This window comes from Numida meleagris, chromosome 5 (assembly GCF_002078875.1).
Source record: "Numida meleagris isolate 19003 breed g44 Domestic line chromosome 5, NumMel1.0, whole genome shotgun sequence".
NCBI classification, from domain to species: Eukaryota; Metazoa; Chordata; class Aves; order Galliformes; family Numididae; genus Numida; species Numida meleagris.
Window position 1 is genome coordinate 35978925 of NC_034413.1, and position 19604 is coordinate 35998528.

Genomic DNA, 19604 nt, shown 5'->3' on the forward strand with positions numbered 1-19604 from the left:
GCTCAAGCACACAGAACTAGTTGGCAGGATCCCCTGTGGCTTCATGTGCAAGGTCTAAAAGTGATGGACTGGGCTTTACCGATGGATCTCTTCCACAGACAGAGCTTGCAGGACTGGGGTTAGAAGAAGATGCTGAAGCAGGTTGAGGAGGATTGGGTGAAACACAGCATGAAACAACCTTTCAGAAAGCGGAGACCCCATGAGCACATTCCAGAACTCCCCTGCTCTGATCCTCATTGTTTTTTTAAAGCAAAAAATATATTGCAGTTTGTGCAAACAAGACCATTGGACAGTGTTTTATATTGCAAAATAGATTCTCAGGGCATCCACCAAACTGAACATCGCCCTTTGCTTTTGCTCTGCTCTTTCATGTTGTTTTCTGTGAACACATACGTTAATCCATCCACAATGATGCATCAAAATGTGAAGAAGTGCTGGTCCTCATGTGGCTATGTAAATATATGGCATTAAGTGTCTTATAATCCATCCCAATTAAAAAGCAGTCTTTACGGCCGTAATAGTTTTATTGAGAACTGTAACACATTAGACTTACAGATATAGAAAGCAGTTAGTTTTATAAAGCATATAGGATATTAAAGTAATGAAAGACATTAACGTGACATCAATTTTTAAGGAGAGTTACTTGCTGAAATAAATGAGGGTAGCCTAAAAGTTGATGGCATGTTACAGTTCTGAGTAATGAACCCCTCTGCCCCCTAAAACCTCTTAGAATAAATAATGCTTGAGCAAGTTGATGGTCATTAACTCTTTATCCTCTGAGAGCTACTTGTCACATTGACGTCTCATCCTATTCTTTAACATTTAAAGATACATTCAGAAATGAGCTCTCTATCCCGGGATAGCTGTAACTTGTGATGCTTTATTCCAAAGTGTCTGCTTTCCTAACATCTCCCCTCTGGTCAGGGATTGGCATTGCTGTACACAAAATTAATGGAGGAAGTTGGTGTTTCTCTTTTCCTTCAATTTCTTATTTCTTTTTCCCTTTTCCTTTTCCTGCTTTCTCACTCATTGCCAGTGCTTTGCTTCGCGCTCGACCCAGTGGTGTCTTGGCATACCAAGCCTGCAGAACCAGAAAGCATAGGTATGTTTTAATAATATTAAAAAAATCATGATTGAACAGTTGAGAGACCTTTTACTGCTACAATGGAGTGTTCCTTACAAAAATCTTAAAATCCTGGCCGGATTGTGGAGCAGCAGAAAGAAAAACCTTAGATCTCTCAAGAACATTATTATAACAAGAAGTATGGCAATTGCCTGCCTGAAGTGTGTCTCATTAACAGGAATACTTAGCTGGGCCATTTGTGTTGCTATAGTTATGGAAATGTTAGAACTTCTCCGATCAACCCTATTTCCAAGGCATATAGCTCTTGTCAAAACCTTTTCTGGTCTGAAACTTGGCAACAGAAAAAGCATATGCTTCTCATGGTTCTGCAAATCAACCCAGACAGTTTTTAATTCAATGAGAGAGCTTAAGAAACAAAACAAACCCCAAACATTAAAAACCTGTTTATTGCTTTCAGATGCCTGTTCACAGTCCTGTGACTTGTAAATGATTTGGTATAGTCACTCTGCACACTTGCCAAGCTCCTGGTCTGTAATGTCAACAAGGCCATGTTGATATAATGTAAAATGAAAGAGAGGGTAGTGCTTTAAAATTAGTACTGTGTGGGAATTAGTCAATCCCCATATGTACACACAGAACCTTTATCAGCAAGTCCTGCCCACACCGGAGATTAACATGCCACTAGGTGTTGACATGATTGATAAAAAACATTCGTTCCCATTTGGCCACACTCATCCATACGATGCTGCAGAAATGGAAGCCTTTCCACTGGCCACAAGCCACTATTTAATGCCACCACTCTGTCTCCTCTGTTGCATGCTGGATATTAGGAACAGTTCATTCTCAGAAAGAGTGGTGATGCACTGGCACAGGCAGTGGTGGGGTCACCATCCCTGGAGGTGTTCATGAACCATGGAGATGTGGCACTGAGGGATGTGGTCAGTGGGCATGGTGGGGTGGGTTGGGGTTGGACTTGGGGATCTTAGGGGTCTTTTCCAACCTAAACGATTCTGTGATTCTATGAATCTGTGTTTTTGAATGCAGTAAACTACCTGCTAATTGGCATGCAAGCTATCTGCTTTTGACTCTTTGGTTAGCAGGACAGCTACCTGGGCTTAATGAAGCCAGCTCCTCACGTATGGCTAAAGTAAAAGGTTTATCACTAACCCACCAGCACCTGAGCTGGGGATGTAAGTGACGGACAGAATGTGACAGATCAGAGTTTAAAAAAATGACATCCACAGCTCTTTGGTATGGGTTTTCCTATGTATTTCATATCAGCCACTGACAGACAGAACTGGAGTGCTGGCTGAGCACCCGTTGCCCTGTAGGACTCCCGTTATTTCTGTGTGAGGATTAGTATCACACTGGTGCAATAATTTTTAATTTCAAAAATGTGGCGGATGGATAATTGGGTCAGAAATTTGAGTAAATTGGACAAAGAAATCACATTATCACAAAATTTTGCATTATTTATATTCATTTTGGAACGCTGGCAGAATATAAATGTCAAACAGGGAGATTCATGTTTCCAGTGAATAGAAATCAAAGATTCATCACAGCGCTAATCTTCACTTTGAATGCCGCTTTAAGTTTTAGCCACCCCACTTCAAAAAGGACAAAGCAAAGCAACAGAAGAGGTCCAGCAATGGCAATGATTAGAGGCTCAGGAAAAGGTCCTTCTGTGTGTGGAGAGATGAAGATACTGAGTTAATTGATGCACGAAGCCATTTTGACAGTCCTCTTCCCCTGTGCCATATTGCAGGCGCTGAGGCCAGGTTCCGTGACATTTCAAGGGAAACAAATTTAACACAGATAAAAGGAAACACTTTCTTAAGGGCTGTAATTAACGCAAGGAAACGATGGCCATGGGATGCTGAGGATGATAGTAGCAGCGTTCAAAATGAAGTGCTGCCTGAATGCTCCTTGCTGTACAAAACAGGCACGTTTGTGGGGAGTGGAACAGCATTTGTGAGTTAAACTTGTGCTAAATGCTAGCTCTCATCTCAGGGCACAAATGGATTACGACTCGGAGCTGGGAATGATATGAGGTTTTTTCTGTGCTGCAACACTGAACCATTAGCCTCTCCCCGAGGAAAGATATTGGTTTAGATAGGAAGCACGAGGAAAAAAAGAGTAATTTGCCAAATATCACAAATGCTGCCTATGCTGAGTGAGCCAAATGGCTCGAAGTGGAAATTGGAGAGTGTTCAGCAGGGCTGGGAGAAATATCTGCTATCATTAGGTTAGTGGTGGAAGATGGTTTGGACCAGGCTGCTGGGAACTGCATCCTGTTTGTTTGCAAGGTGCTGCGGGGATGCAGAGCCAAGGGATGTACACAGAGCAGAATGGAAAGGAAACCTTTTGGTGGGAGACTTCAATGGTCTGTAAGTATGTCTGGGGAATCATTGAGTCATGGAGTCATTAAGGTTGGAAAAGACCTTTTGGATCATCTGCAGTCCCACCCCAGCCCATTCCTGCCATGCCCACTGACCACCTCTTTGCAGGATGATCCTTGTGTATTCGAGATGCACGCAGCGCACTGGTGTTTGCCTTAAATATTTTACAGCCCGTGGTGGAATTTGGGGTGGAAACTCATTTTTTGAATCCCCCAGACAAAAACTTGTGTGAGAAAATTCTCATTTGAGAACACTTAAAGAAAAGGACTTAGAACTTGATCCCTATGTGAAACACCCTTAGGATCCCAGATGTCCAAGCTCTCTGACTCCTGAAGAAAATACAGTTGGGCTTGCCAAACGTGGCAGCTCCCAGCAAGAAAAGGATGGATGCACTGCACTAATGGCACACGCCTCATTTATCCATGCATGCGAGGGCATCAGCAAAATTAGCAGGTCTGTAGGTCAAATGTGCCCAGACAAGGACACAGTGGGGGATAAGAAGAGACAGCCACTTAGAACAGCTCCTAACATCACCTTAAACATTTCCTCCTCCTCATTGTACACCGGGTCCTGGCTGGCCAGCAGGGTGAGGAACTCGGCAGTATGCAGGGGCTTCCTGGACATCTGCAGGAGGCGCAGCTCGCTCAGCACTGCCTGCACAGTCTGCACAATGCGGCCCTGGGTGAAGCCATCCGACAGCTTGGCCAGGCAGCTGATGCTCAGCAGCTTGGTGATCTCTCCACCGTGCTGTGTGATGGTGTGTTTCCATAACACTGCTCAGCAGAGTCCAAAAAAAAAAAAAAGAGACAGAGAGAATGCCAAAGACACGCGTTAAGGAAAGCAGGAGAAATAGTTCTGCATTTTGAAAATGAAACAGGAAACTAAGGGGTATCAGTCAGCAGGGCCAAGATGTGATTTTTTTCTCATTTGCTGTTTCTTTCATCTGCAGGTTTGCAGCATAGAGGCCTTTAGGCACAGCTGTTCTTAAAACATTAATGGTCCACTGCTAGCTACCAGTCAATACTTTCAGAAAGTCATCATGGGCACGTAACATGCAACAGACATGTGCGTAAAAATGGAAAGAACTACTTCAATAAGCCTGCGCACATACGTGGAAGGAAACTTGTCCAATATTTTCCCATTTGGGTGTGCGGAGTTAAGCACCTCCATTAACAGCCTGGCTTTATTTGGGTGACCTGATGGGTCACCCTAAGGTTAGGGTTAGCATTGGGGTTGGGGTTCCTCCCTGAGCAGAGGGCTGCCATGCGGACTTGGAGTCTGGTTTTGAAGCCCAATGCCTCCAGCTATGCAAATGCCAGGTGTAAACATCTCTGTGGTTGGCATTTTGCTTCTTGAATAATGGTGAACCGGCTTGTTTCCTGTAGCTGCAAACTGCTCAGACAAGAAGCTTTTTGTATCTGAAGTGCCTGAGATTTTTCTTACAAAAATAAAGTAATCAGAGCAATAATTTGTTGTCGTTGCTGTTGATATACAATTTATAATCAAATGGACTATCTCAGAGCGTATGAAAAGACTGGGTGGAAAGTCAGTGTTACCGGCCTAATGGTTTCCACTGCATGTTTGCCATTTCCACCATGCACAGATTGGAGTTTTCTGGTTTGTAGCAAAAGGAGGGTTGTAGTGAATGGGTAAAATCTGTGCACTGTGGCAATGCATGGCTGTTATGTCAGCTTTTCCACCAAAAAGGGTTTCTTTAGTTCTCAAATTGGCCGTCAGGCACTGGAAATTACCATGATGGGAAGATGAGTGCTCTGTGCTGTCACAACCTTGTTTCCATTGAACATTAGGGAAGCTGCGAGCTAAAGAACAAGCCAGGCACCACCTTAAAAGGGACAATGTCGAAGAATTAAAACTAGAAATTTAATCTCCTTTAAAATGTCAATAGTTAACTTTTTTGGGCATTCTGAGGTTTGTAAGCTGAAATCCCTTTGGCTGGCCCTTCTGACTCCAAATTAGTGGTGAGAATCCCAGAATGTGACAGGTTCAATCCCCAGGAGTGAACATAGCTAAATTCAACTGCTATCACCTCTTTCTCTAAGTCTTACTCAAGTCCCTTATCTGTTAGCAATTAATCAGAGCTGTAACCTAACATGAAACACATGTTAGCTTGCTTAAGGACCATTTCCCATCCACAATGAAAATTACTGAATGTGGGAGAGATTTACAACGCGCTAGGCAGTCGAAATCTGTCTTGAGCTTGCCCAAACATGCATCATCTCAGTACCTTGGCTGCCCCCTTGAAAGGCAGCACAGAAATGGACTTCAAAATACAGTTGCATCATTTTGTAACAAGATGAAGATGTGGAGCGATATTGTCTGGTTTACTCGGAGCACAATTGTGTAGCGAAACTGAATGTGGTTTCTTTTCTTTCTGTATTCTGTCGGGATATGATCCACCAGAGATCAGTGGCATGAAAGGATTCTGTTCTCCTTGATGTGGTGATCAATAGGGATATTCATGCTAGGAGCTTCTGGTAGGAGAAATGCACCATTGAGAGTGCTGGCTTAGAAGTGTTTAGTATCACTGTGAATAGTCCTAAATCTTTCTTCCACATCATCTTTAGACTGAACCTCAACAGCCCTTCTGCTTATGAGTCACCACATCCAGACTACATAGTACCCAGAAAAGTGTATTAAACCACATGATACAATCAGGAGAAAATGATACCCCTGGGAACAAAGCCTGTCTACGAGCCACTTCAGAAGGATGTGAACAAACTATCATTTATCTTGCAGTAATTCACATTATTAAGCTCAGTATGGAACCAGGCATGGTTCTGTTCACAGAGGGGCCCAAAACTGTATTGTTTAGAATGTGGAAATGAGATACAAGTGACAGAAGTTCATATTCCCCATGTAAAATAAAAGCTTAACATAGAAAATGTGCCTTGAAACGGAATCTTATCATTCACACAGTGAAATAACAGCTTGGGTTGTGTTCAGTGTGCTCCTAAGAAACTTGTGAAGAAATGTGAGCCATTGGAGAAGACTATTTCAAACTATTCCCCCAGCTTCCTCTCTCATTATCTGATCTTTCAGGTGGTGTCTTTCGGTATGACATAAATTTTCAGGAATTGAGGCAGATTTGGGATACAAATAGAGTTTAAAAACAGAGGACGACCAGAAAATAAGCACGGATGCTGAGCAGTAGCAGTTGTCAGAATGGCTTGAGATACTTGCCAAATCGTGAAGCATAGTCAGGCCGAGGGATCAGGATGATTTTTTGGTAAACTTTGCAGAAAGGTTTAATCTTAGCATCAAAGGGCCGGTTGGAGGTCCCCACTAGCAGCACTCTGTCCTCTGCTTTCAAAGCCTTCAGGAATTTGGGGAGAATCTTTTCCAGACGTTTCGGATTCATCTTCAGAGCGCACATGTAAATGCAAGAGGAAAGAGCTGTTATCGATACTGACAATTCAGAGTTAATGAGGTGCAGTAACAGCTGTAGATATGTCATGTCGGCATGTGTGTTGTACATAGACATGCTATATGCAATGGGATTTGGGGCTTTTTTCACTATTTCCTTTGCATTTAGTATAAACAAACTAGATGCTCAACCTAACTAGAAAGCCTTTGTCTTCTGCAATCTGATTTCTGCCCAGGGATTTGTGGATTTGAGTGCTAGGGTCTTTTATTAGTGCATTTGCTGGCTCTCTCCTGGAAAGCAGGAAGGAAGCAACAACTCGTTTAGGAGTTGGAGAAGGAAATCCTCATTTTTTAGTTCAAGAAACATTGCTTGGACCTGTGCACTTGGTGATCCCTAGTGGATAGAAAGAACGCCTGGGTATGTAACCTTGCCTGGAGTCCTGGAGTTCGTGGAGGTTCTGATCTACCAACCCCTACTGGTGTTTTAAATACGAAAAACACACTCACTGATTTCTTCTTTGATTTTACCTTGTTGAGAATCTAACCTCTCAGCTCTTTGAACTCAGGACTCAGATCTTTGTGACAATTGCTATTTGACCTTATTATAAATATTCAATTATCATCTACAGAACAGATGATAGTTGAGCAAAACTTTTCACTGGGTATTTAAGTTTGATAAGGATCAAATGAAAATTGGTTGGAAGAAACTTCAAATTGCTGCTTTGTTACTCTATTGTTAATAAAGCTACAAATGAATAACTGGGTTAGGGTGCTGCATTTTATTCAGAAGTCTGATGGCTTAGAAGCCTCTCCAAAAATAACTGAGACTTAACACCCCAGTCAATCACTGGTGTGTTTCACTCAATGAAAAAAACCTTACTCTCGGTCAACTTGTGTTTTTTACTATACAGTCGGCAGCTACCTTACTTCAATTTCGGAGCAGCCTCCCTTATATTAATAAAGTGTCTTCTGCTGGGAAAACACACTCTGTCAGAAGATGCAGAGAATTTTTAAAACAATTATTTGACTCACCCCTTACTGGCAAAAATAAGTCCCAATTTATCCCCCATGTTTAGAGCACCAATTTTTTGGGTGATGTGGTATTTGTGGATTCCCACTAATCCTTAGTTTGCTATGGGTGCTCATTGCTTAGCCTTTAGGAATCTTAATTTTCAAATTATAGATCCCTGTACTGGTGCTAGAGACAAGGGAAAGATTGCACTCTTGTGTTAAGCCTACCAAGATTGACTGGCATTTGTGTGCCAGCAGCTCCTGCTACACTTCTGAAGGTAATGTGTGTCCAGAGTGCACGCATTTAATGGATATGTACTGAGAGCTAATATTATCTCCTCCACCTTGAAAGAAATATATCAGTAGCAAGAGAACCTGTCAAAGAGGCAAGCTAGGATCTCAGCCATCATGTGCACCTGAGCTGGAGAAAAGTGGGGTCAATGGTGAAGGTGACCCCTATGTGTTTAAATATGAGTGGCTTAACTGCTTGCACGTCATCCGTGGCAACTGGGTTACCGTAACTTATTTGATATCTGACTGCTTTGCACCCTTTACAGAGGATTGGACATTTGAATACTTTGAATCCTCTTTTTACCAGGTTCTCAGCCACAGTACCAGAGATGTCACGCTTAGTGAGTGACTTGCATTTGCCCTGGCTTCCTCTGAGTGCTGGGTTTAGCTCACCTGTTCCAAAACCCACCTCTCCTGAAGTACTCCTAAGGAGGGCTTCCCGGTCCGCCCTCACCACAGCCTGTCCCTCCTCCTTCATGCTCTCTGGCTCTGAATATTGGTTCAGTATTGTGAGCTACATGGGACACGAGTGATCTCAAGCCTGGAGCCACACTCTCCCACCAAGGACACAAGAGGTATCTCATTAAAGACCTGAAGCTCTAGTGGTGCAATAGCAGGGAGAGGCGATACCCTTGACTCTGAGGAGGGCACAGGAAGAAATTTTTCCTTTCAAAACAGATAAAGGTCATGAGTACTCCAGGCAACCTTTGGCCGCTAGTCTTAATTTTAATCTCCATCTGCGCTTCGTATCCAAGAGAATGTTCGCTCTCAATGTAACAACCACTAGAGGGCATCAATCCCTGCACACCAATGAGCACACGCAGCCCTCGCAGCAGTCAATGGCCTCATCCAAGGTGATACCATCTTCCAAATCACCAGGCTTGTGTCCATCACATAGCCTAAACACCGGAGAAAAGGTTAATTTTTCACACGGAGCTCTGGATGCAAAATATTTGGCAAACAGCATGAATCTAATCAGGACTTCAGGTGAATCGCTCTCTGCTGCGGTGGCTGAGTTGCTGCGCCTATTGGGCAGTGTTTTAATTTTCTTTCTGCTGGGAAAGCTACACAAGACAGGAAGGAATGGAAGCAGTGGAAACAGGACTCTGGGGAGCCCAAAGAAAATAATCTGTAAACATAACTACTTAATATATGCTCTTTGCTTTCACAGTGGAAATTTATCCTTGTTACTTTATTGTTCACTTTGGCTCCATCCAATTTCTCAAATTAATAGACCTGAACAATTTAAGCTCATCTGAACTTTTAGTTTCTTGCCTTGAGTTTTGAAATTCTCCATTATTCTCTCCTGATTCTCAGTGCACTGATGAGCAGTGACTGGAGTATTTTTAAATAAAGCAAGTAGGGCTGGGTAGGAGAGAAATGTGACTTCTTAAGAGCCCCTGAGAGGTCACAAGACTCTCTTAAAAGCAAAAATGTTAGTGAGACAAGCGATGATCAAGCAACCTTTGGCAGGTCTGGTCATACTGGTATGTGGTGAGCTGAGAAATACACCTGCTCCTTTGTGTCGGCCAAAACGCAACAGGAGAAATTATCAGCACCGAAATAAGAAAGGAGCACCACACCTGTTCTTCAGCCTTTGGCACTGTTTTATAGAATGTTTTCTCCGTGTCTCCAATCCACACGACTGAAGGCTGCAGCTGCTTGGCCACCTAAGAGAAAATGGGAGAGGGAATGTGAGAAGTTGATTAAAATGGCTACAATTTCATACCTGGGTGCCTATAATTATGCTTCTGAACCCATATTTCAGCAGTTACAATTAGATGAGTTTATTTTTTTTTCCCCAGAAATGAGCAGCACTCGTGAACAGTGTTGGCTCTGCTCAGTAGTCTTGGCACATCAAACGTACTCTGTTTAGGAAGCTAACAGTGAGAACTCATCCCAAATTGGATCATTCTGACTGCTATGCGTATGCTGCATTTCCCAGTCCAAACCCGGCTGTGGTTCTGCAAAAGGAAGCCTGGACGTGGTGGACAGCAGCAGACATCAGACCACCAGCAGCTTCACTCTGGCTGCCCATAGGATCCCTCCCCAGTTTTCTGAGGGCAAAACACAAGGGAGATGGGCAACATGTGGCTATTGAATGAGCAATGACAGTACTAACCCTTAAGCAAAACAGGCTGATAGACAATCTTCTGGCTTACAACATTTAATCTGCAGTCAGCCCAAGAATTAAAATGGAGCCTGTTAAATTGGAAGGGGAGTCTATAGAAATGGGCTTTCCAGCTCCAAAGTCAGAGCACTATACCTCTGGTTCACAGCAGGATGGCAGCAATGCTACAGGCTTCTTCACATCTTGCGCTCTCCCTATTGCTATAGAAACGCCAGTGGTTTAGACATTCTGCTGCCAAATTTTAATCAGTTTCCAGTGGCTCTCAGAGCTGAGCTAGTTTGCTCAGCAACAAAAGTGATGGCTTGAGGAGTCAATGGGTAACGAGAAAGCATTCTTCTGTCCTGCTTTTTTTTTTTTCCTTCCTTCCAGGAAGGAAGCTTACAAAATCTCTAAGTTGTACACATCATAAGCTCAGTGCCTGACTGACAGCCAGCGTGGGAAGAACTAAGGCATGAACATCTTCCTTCAAAGCACCACAGTTCATTTTTATAGTCAAGAGCGTGGCTGCATCCGTGCAGTAAAAATGCATTGAAGAGAGGGGGAAAGAATGGCAGATGAAAGCTGTGAGACTAGTTTGCTCTGCTGTGCTGCTGATGGGTGAAGTGGAAGCAATGCCATCTTTGGCACGTGACACGTTATTAGAAGTAATATTTTAGCCCTAGAGTATGACAAGTGCTACCTCCAAGTTCATTGAGGAAAACAGAGCTTTCTCCTTTGTTGGAAGACAGAACTATTCAGCATTAATAATGAGGATTAAAGAAACCAATAGATCACATCATGACAATATGAAAATCCTGCAGAAATGGATACATGGGCCTTGGCAGCTATGCAAATGTTTATATGTACAAATAAGGGGCAACTTCTCAGCCCAGCAGCGTAGTGAGCAAGCAAGCTGGAGCAAAATGACAGATTGAAATAGCACAGCAATAATAGCCTCCCATCTAAGGTCAGACACTTCTTATCTATCTTCTATTTATCTATTTTCAGAGCTGTGTTTTTCATATTCCTACACCTGCACACACTCTGCAAGGCACATTGGAAGGGACAGGCTTGTTGTTTCACTGAGCAGAGCTGTGCTGCAGCACTCCTAGGCTCAGGGCTTTCTGCTGAGCATCCTGTTAGTCCAGAGCTCACACATCTGCAGGAAATGCAAGCAGCCCTGCTGATTTGCACTTGCAGGTGAATTCAATTAGCTCCTAGCTGCTTATAGGCAGTCTCAAAGGCAGGTGGAAGAGTGCTATGGCAGTGATCCTGTGCTGGAGATGGTGAAATAGGAAGATTCTCTGTGTGATTCAGATTTGCAAAGAGCAGAAAGTTGGGTTTTGGTGTTGTTATTAAAAGTAATGCATGCCTTCTTGGAGGACAATATTTGCATTTTATGTGCTATGGAGTCTGTTTTGACACGTGAAAGCTCTGAGTCAGAGATCTTCCCCAAATAGTACTGCTAAGGGGAGCTTTCTAACAGTGGCTGACCCACAAGGTGGTGTGGGCTGCTTCTCTGCTAAAGCTGATGCAAAGTGGTGCTGCATGTTTCCTTCCTCTAGAGAACAGTCCTGTCCTGGTGTTTTTGCACTGCGTGGTGCTGCAGCTGCGTGAAACAAGGGAACAATGCAGCTCTCCTGTAGTATTTCTTCTATACCTGCATGTCTGATGCTGCAGCATGATCTGACATAGGGAATGAGGCTGGGGGAGGTTGTGGAGACTATTGAGCTGTTGGCAATGGCTGAGCTCTGCTTATGTGCTTCAAAGAGAGCTGTGATATATCCTCAGCAGGGCTGCTGCAGCCTGGAGGTATCTTCCCCATTTGGCTCAGAGGTGGTTCTGTGGTTAGCAGCTCTCTCAAACAGCCTGAAGGCTTTAACCACCCGAGAGTTTCATCTTAACTCATAAGGAAGAACGCTTACCATTTTCACACTTGTGCTCTTATTTTTTGTCTCCAGTTAAATGGAGATACCACAAATGTACTTAATGCTAGCTGTCTCTTAAATAGGTGCTTCCCTGTGTGTTCTGTTTTGAGGCAATGACTTGGATGAAGGTTGCTTCATACCTTTTATCTTTCTAGTGTTGGTAGGCACTGATCTAGCAGCCCAAATGCAGTGCATTGAATTCTGTTGTCTTCTCCAGATGACAGATCAGACTGCCAGGAGCAGCTCATTTACATTGTTGGCAGATATGCATCAGGCTGTGTGTCCCCGTGAAAGCGCTTCATCTGAATTATCCACGGACAGTTTGAATCCATGGATAATTAAATGCGCTGTACATAATTAATTTGTAATTGAAATGTTATTAGCTTTGCTGCATTCCCTGGTTTGGAGGAGCTGCCAGCAGATGGCTCCTTCACCCTTCTAATCCTGGCCAGTGTCAGCAGCTGGGAGCTGCTCTGATGCTCTTGGAGGCTTCCTCTGCTGCTCCGCAAAATCATTACGAACAAAAGCCCCCTTTTTCTGCTGCCTATCAACATTCATCAAAGATCAGTTTGTGTTTTCGCAAGCTTTTCCAACCTGAGGGTCAGTTTCACAGCTAAACCAATGTACACTGAAACACAGAAACCTGCCTCACTGAAGGGATGTGTGCGTGTGACTCCTCCCAAGCTGGAGGTTTTGATGGGATTTCATTAAAAATTGCAAGACTGAAGGTCAATTTATTGCTGAAAACTGCTTGATCTGTAGTTTATACTCATGGAAATGCTCTGTAACAGCTGCTGGTCAGACTGAGTGAATTTTCTCTGATTAGAGCAAACATCTCAGTGCTACAGTGATGATTCCAAGGTACTCTGGCTTGCCAGAAAGAAAATAACTATAAATACTGCTCTCCAACAGGATGTATTTCATTTGTCAGTGTTAGAGAGTGACATGGTGTGAAGCTGCTGTGTCACAGAAATAGTGCTGTCTGAGCACTGGTGGGATTCATCACCTTAAGGTTTGGATTTCTAGCAGGCTGTGCTGCAGCAAGATAAGAATTGCTCCTGGACAACCAGAGGAAAGGCTGATAGTGCTGTTCCCACATCACCGTTGTAAAGGAAGTCCCTCTTGACAATGAAATGCTCAGTGTGCTAAGGTAAACTGTACCTGGTTCTTCAGATTGTCCCAAAAATGAACCGGCCAGAGGGACAGTGCTGCAGTGGTTACAAACGAATGAACCTGATTCAGTGCAAAAAATACCGACAAAATGATGTTGCCTCTAAATGTGAGGATTATACCATTTAATCTTGAGTAAACTCAATCATCTCACTTTTTTTTTGTATAAGATATTTGCCTCTGATGTGTTAAATAGCATAACCAAAGAGCCTGATAATGCAGTCTCCTGATAGTGATGGTGATGAAATACCTGCAGCCTGCTTGCACTGCAGAACCGGTCAGTGGGACATCTGCACAGAGCTGCTAATTCCCTCAAGTGCCTTCTGTGCTGGTATTTTCTCCTGACCACCTTTCCCAACATTTACACCTGATCAGTGCTAATTCTGGTAGTGATTAATCTGATGGCTGCTAATGGGAGACCAGTGCTGGCTGCATGTATTGCCTTGGAGTTGAGCTATGAATGATCTGCATTTTACACCATGTCCCAGTTGTGTTTTCTGCCTCTTTTTTTCCTCCACAAACCTTTGTGGATTTGCTTTTGTTTCTGTGCTTCCTTCCATATTTTTCTTCACATCTTATATACGAGCTATAGCACTGCTGCAGCGCTTTGTGCCTTGATGGGAGAGCTGACCCTTGGTTGGTACAAGCTGGCAGAGAGCTCCATTTGAGTTCAAGTTGGCTCAATGCATGAAAAATGTGGCTTAGCTGAAATGTTCCAGAACGCTCTGGTTTGCACTTGAAGGCCATTGAGAACTGCTGGGAAGCATTGTATGCTACAGAGCTGACCAGGTAGGTTTTGTGTCTTTATGGAGAATGCAATTGCTGGGGCTTGGTGTTCCCAGCTTCTTTCAATGGCTTTCCCATTTGATATTATTCATCCTTACGTTTCTTTTGAATAGGCAGATTGAAATGTTGGTGTTTTCCTGCTCTGGCATGAGAAGTCATTTCCCTCATGTGACATTTAAAATGCATGCTTTGAGCAACACACACGCTTCTCTTTTGAATCAGGGCTGGTATGTCTCTTATAGTCTCCTCCCAGAAATAACGGAGGCAAAAAGAAATAGATTTGGCTCTTGCATCTGAAATGAATGAGATCTTCATTTTTTCCAGTGCTATTCACTTGCTTAGGGCGTCTCTGTGAAATAGCTGCCAGCAACCAATGCTTGGTTACAGATAGAAAGGTTCTTAATGGTCATTTTGTGCTTCTCAGAGTTTCCTTTCATTACAGAAACTCTGTTTGCACACGTGGTAGGTAAGAGAAGACGTGAAGTTACTTCACCTTTATCGCAGAGCACCATCAACTCATTTAGTAAATCTGGTGTTTAACAATGTTTACATGGCTTGTATGATAACAGAAAGGTTGCCACCATGTTTCCTGCCATTTACAAGTGGAAGGTCTATGTTATGTTTGACTGAGTCCCTGTAAGGCCCCTCTGAAAGGCTGGAGCAGAAAGCTTGCTTGTCAGTATTCTACAGTTCCTGTTTGCAAAACCAAAAACAGGACCACAAGTGTCTGGTTATAGAGATCTGGTGAATCTTTCAGTGATCATCTGCTTGCAGAGCACTTCAACACAGTGCACTACAGTGGGCCAGACAGTGGCATTTCCTATTTACAGCTCTGTCTGCATGTCAGCTGCATTTGCTTTCATGGCTTGTATGCTATGCACACCAACCTGTATTGTAGTCTTGCTCAAATACGTACCTGTCATTTTCACTGCAGTGAAAATAAACTTTTTTTGGCAGGAAAAATATGTTCACGTTTCTAATGTCAAGGAACTTGTTTGCAATGTGTATTTCCTTTAGCTTGGGTAACAGTGGACTCGTGCAGATCAGAATAAGAAAGATTCCTTATCTTTTACATTCTTGCTTGATACTCTGTTAATCAAAACCAGTTTAAGAAATGTCTAAGAATATGGTATAACCTAATGTAAGAGTGCAGGCTGGAGTGCAGGACTTGATTGTGCTAGCTGCTGTGCTAGGTGGATTCTGAGCGCTAACAGAAAGAGAATCTATGTCTACGGACCAGTAGAATAGGGATTGTTATGACAGTGCTCTGAGCGATGGCAGACTGCTGCTTTGTCAGTGCTCTAACTGTTGCCAGATAACTTTTAGCCATCACTGCAAAGACAAAACTTGAAGGAAAGGTTAGGGTTCCAAGTTGTCAAGGACAACCTACTCAGCCCCCAGTGATGGCAGCTGGTATCGTAGATCAGATCAAATGTGGGAGCTGACCTGGTAGTACTGACCAAGCTGGCTTCCAGCCAGGCTCTGAGAACCTATGCAATGTAAATCAAAATAATGAGTGGATTAGATAAATTAGAGACCCAGCCATGGAGATAGAAGGTGGCGGGGAGAGGTCAAGCAACCAAAGGAATTAGATATGGAAATTAAATGTAGTGACTTGAACGATGCTAAGACAGTTGTTATGTCAGTATGAATTGGTAGAGGAATTAACACGCAGATAAAGTATCCTTTGGGAAGAGAGAGTGTGCTGTACTACATTCTGTTATTAGAGGAGTGGAATTCGGAACAGTGCTGGAACAAGATATCTTTTGGTAAGCAAGTGCCTGGGCACTTATTCCATGTGACTGATTGTGAGCAACTTGTATGCTGGTGCTCCATGGAGGTGCACCAAAGTATCATCCCTACTTCTGTAGGGGCTGCAGTAGAGAAGTGAATTTGGATTGCTTCTCCCTCATTTTAGAGAAGGTGTTGGATAATGCTACCATTTGATTTTGTATAATCTGAAAAAACTAAGTTTTTTATAGAAAAACATGGATGCATACTTATATATGCCCACATATACACATGTATGCATATTGTTCCAACTAGTATATACATACATATTAAAAAACTCACCTTATACATTCAGCTGGAACATTCTATAGGAGCAAGAACGCTGCCCTCCTTTCTCCTGTGTTTAAAGGCCCTGTGCTCTAGCGGGAACTGGATGATGGAAAGGATGGTGTGTGTGCTGTGCCTGCAGTCAGACATATGCTTTGCTATTGATGAGGGCACAGAAAGTCAGCAGAGAAGGGTGAAATGTGCAGAGGAGAGACAGTACTAGCTCTGTCTGGGGGCACTAACTTGTGACAGGGAATGCTAGACCCAGTGTTAGTGTTACAGCATCAAACGGCTGTGATTGCAGCTCTTCTTAGGCACTGCTCTGACCAGCAAGAAAAGGAGTCCTTGGGGATTGCAGTACTTTTAATTGTGAAACCTGTCTCTTCTGGGGATGGAGACACCTGCTGTAATACTGGCTTTCATAAAATACATCTGATTGAGTCCCGGGGAAAGTCAATTTGAATTCAGTTTTTTAGCAGGCCTCTGGCAGGGGAAAAATACTGCATTGGGCTATTCCTTGTGTATGTGCTGTGTTTTTTCTTTCTAAGTGCATTTCTTCTGGAAATGTTTACCAGCTTCCTTCCTTAGCAGAAATGCTGAGGACTTAAAAGCAGAAGAAATCGTGCCAGGATAGTATCTCTCCTTACAATGAGGATTTGGGATACGTTCTTCACAGCTCATACGCCTTCTTTCATTTCCAGACTTTTTGTGCACTTCTGTTAATGTAATCCTGAACTTAGATCCTCTCTTTTTCAAAAGCTCGCTGACAGGTAACTAGAGAGCAGTACAGAGGAGAGCTGCTTTGCAGCAACAGTCCCAGGGAGGAAATCTGTGACCACCCCCAGTCTGGTATTTGATTAAATGCTATGTGGAAAGCATTCCCAACTGACGTGCACATAAACAGAAAACAATTATTTTATCTGATGCTTTTCATATTTGAAGTAACATAAAGCTTGTAGAAATGTTAATGTGAAAAATGTGGCTACTACAAGTGATTTCTCAAGGGGCATTACATCCTTGGCTGTCAGCAAGTGGTTTGGGAGGCATGAAAACAAGAATGGAATTTCAAATCTGGATTGGCAGTCTTTTGGACCTGGTGTGACTGGTGTACATGCTGAAACAAAGTTCAGGACCAGGGACCACAGGGTGATTCTCTGCTTGTTTCTGATTGCAGCATCTTCTGTAGAATAACTCTGTAGAGTAGTACACAAAGCACAGTACCTTGAGAACCATGTGGAGCATCATTTGCAGGCCGTTCTTGCCTGGATACTTCCCAGCGATGTTGGAAGGGGATAAGTTGAAGAGGTTGGCTCCTGTTTCTGTGCAGATGGCATGGACCAGCATTTTCTTCCCAACACCGGTGGGGCCAGCTAGTAACAAGGCTTTCACCAAAGGAGCCTTCTCATGGACTGTTTGGGAACCTGTGAAAAGTCATACGGCTCTGTTATTGCTTTCATTTAAGTCTGCCATAAAGGTAATGAAATGATTCTACCTTTTCTCTTCACGTTAAATATTTTATAATGTGAATTCATTGTTTCATTAATATAGCACAAGAGCTCTGGAGTTAAATTCTGTATAACCAGAGCTGTGGCAATAGCACACTTGAGCACCCAGTTGCCAAGTAATGTCAAGTAGAGGTCTATTTAGAGGTATACCTGTGGCTTTAAGCTTAGCATTTGTCAGAACAAGTCTTTCTACGCTTGGACAAAAGTGTAGATTCGTGCTGCACACAGAACTCCTTCCTGCTGCTGTCTGAAATGATGCTTTCCAGCTTCACCAGCTTTAGAGAAAACAAGCTAATGGGACTGTCTATTACTGCTGCATTTGTCAGTGATTTTGAAACCAGATGTTACCATGTATTTCACTTTCTCTTGTTTACTTTCTGTCTGCACCTTCATTTTTAGGGTATTTTTCCTCTCCACTGAAAACTAGTAACGTTTCAGACTGACCACTTAGGCTACCCCTGCTCCAAAATCTTTCACTGCCTACATCCCTCCCGTGCACTGCTGCTGGGCAGTGTCAGCTCATCTGCAGAGCAGCAAGTGTCATCCTCCAGCCTGGAATGTGGCAGCTGCATGCTGCAGAGCAATTGAAATGCCTACTTGGAGAGAGTGGATCCCTTCTGTTCCCTTCATTTCATTTGGGTGAGCAAATACTGGGGTTGCTACGCTTTGCTTGCAATAAGTGCTCAGCACTTCCAAATCTGCCTCGGCGCCCGCTCTGGGTAATTTCACTCTCGGCTGTAAGATATCTGCTCCATCACCTGGGAAAGCCTGGCAGAAATGCTTGTGCTGGCAAAACAGAGCCACAGTTTAGGTGCTTGATGTTGATAGAAAGTCCAAGTTTTAAGAAATTCCTTTCAAATAAGGGTTTAGGATAAGGCAGACAGGTAGGCAAGAGTGGTATTAGCCAACAAATCCAGCAAGGCTGCTTATCTGTGTCCTGAAGGTTGAACATTCCACATAGATGACAACCAACCAAGTCCTAAGATAAATGCCATTATTTCAGCACTGTGCAGGATGTATTTAAGTTGTCAGCCACCCAGCCTTTATTAATACTTGGTCATTTTGTACTAATCTATTACTATTATACACAGATGTATTATGAGTGTAGCAGTGAACTCCTCTGTGGTTAAAGATGAAGTACATCTTCTACCATTCTCTCTCCTCCTTATTTCAGCTGCTTATGTTCTCAGTGCTGTTTCAGCTGGAACTTTCCTTGCTATCAGGTGAAAACCTCAAGAATAAACTGCACATACACAACGATGTAATGATTAACTAGTTCTGAGACCAATTAAGTGAAATGTTATCCATAACATATGAACCAAAAGGTGAAACCGTTCCTGAGACTTTCTTGGCTTGGGAAATCTTTTTTTTACTCAAAGCATTTTTCAAACTGCTATTGCAAATACACTGTTTGTTTAACTAGTCCTGGGTATCTTCTTCTTAGATATTTTTGCTAATTTCATAAATGGTAGAAAATTTACAGTCTCTCTTCCCCCGCTTTGGGAGTGCCTTGGGGCTTGATTTCACTTGATTAGATGGTGTTAAAACATAACCTTGGAGGACTTATCTGGTATGTGAAAAACCACATGGAGTCAGAGCAGAGAGGGATAACTGTTGAAGCCTCCCAGCTGACTGCGGTCATGCCTGTGGCCAACCCCTGAGCATTACCCCAAACCAGATAGGAAGACTTGGGCTAGGAAGAACAGTGTTGGTGCTGACAGCAGGGTGCTGGTAGCATTGTGTTCCGTTAACTTGACTCTTCAGAGGGAGCTGAAAAGCAGAATGAGCACTCTTCTCTTGGGGGGAAAGATGTTTCTTCTCCAAATCCCAGATGAAGGAGGGTTGTTGCACTGGACTCTGAGGCATGTTGACCTCCTT

At 43.2% G+C, this 19604-nt stretch overlaps 1 protein-coding gene across 2 annotated transcripts in view; it reads right to left on the reverse strand.

Annotated features, from left to right (window-relative positions):
• IQCA1 (IQ motif containing with AAA domain 1) overlaps window positions 506-19604 on the reverse strand; it is a 95075-nt gene continuing 75976 nt past the window's right edge. For both annotated transcript variants that reach the window (XM_021398795.1, XM_021398794.1), the window contains exons 15-19: window positions 17443-17642; window positions 9753-9839; window positions 6685-6862; window positions 4018-4256; window positions 506-1081 (exon numbers count right to left, since the gene is read on the reverse strand). In XM_021398795.1, the coding sequence (XP_021254470.1) occupies window positions 989-1081; window positions 4018-4256; window positions 6685-6862; window positions 9753-9839; window positions 17443-17642 (797 nt within the window). In that variant the 3' untranslated portion in view covers window positions 506-988. The remainder of the gene's footprint in view (window positions 1082-4017; window positions 4257-6684; window positions 6863-9752; window positions 9840-17442; window positions 17643-19604) is intronic.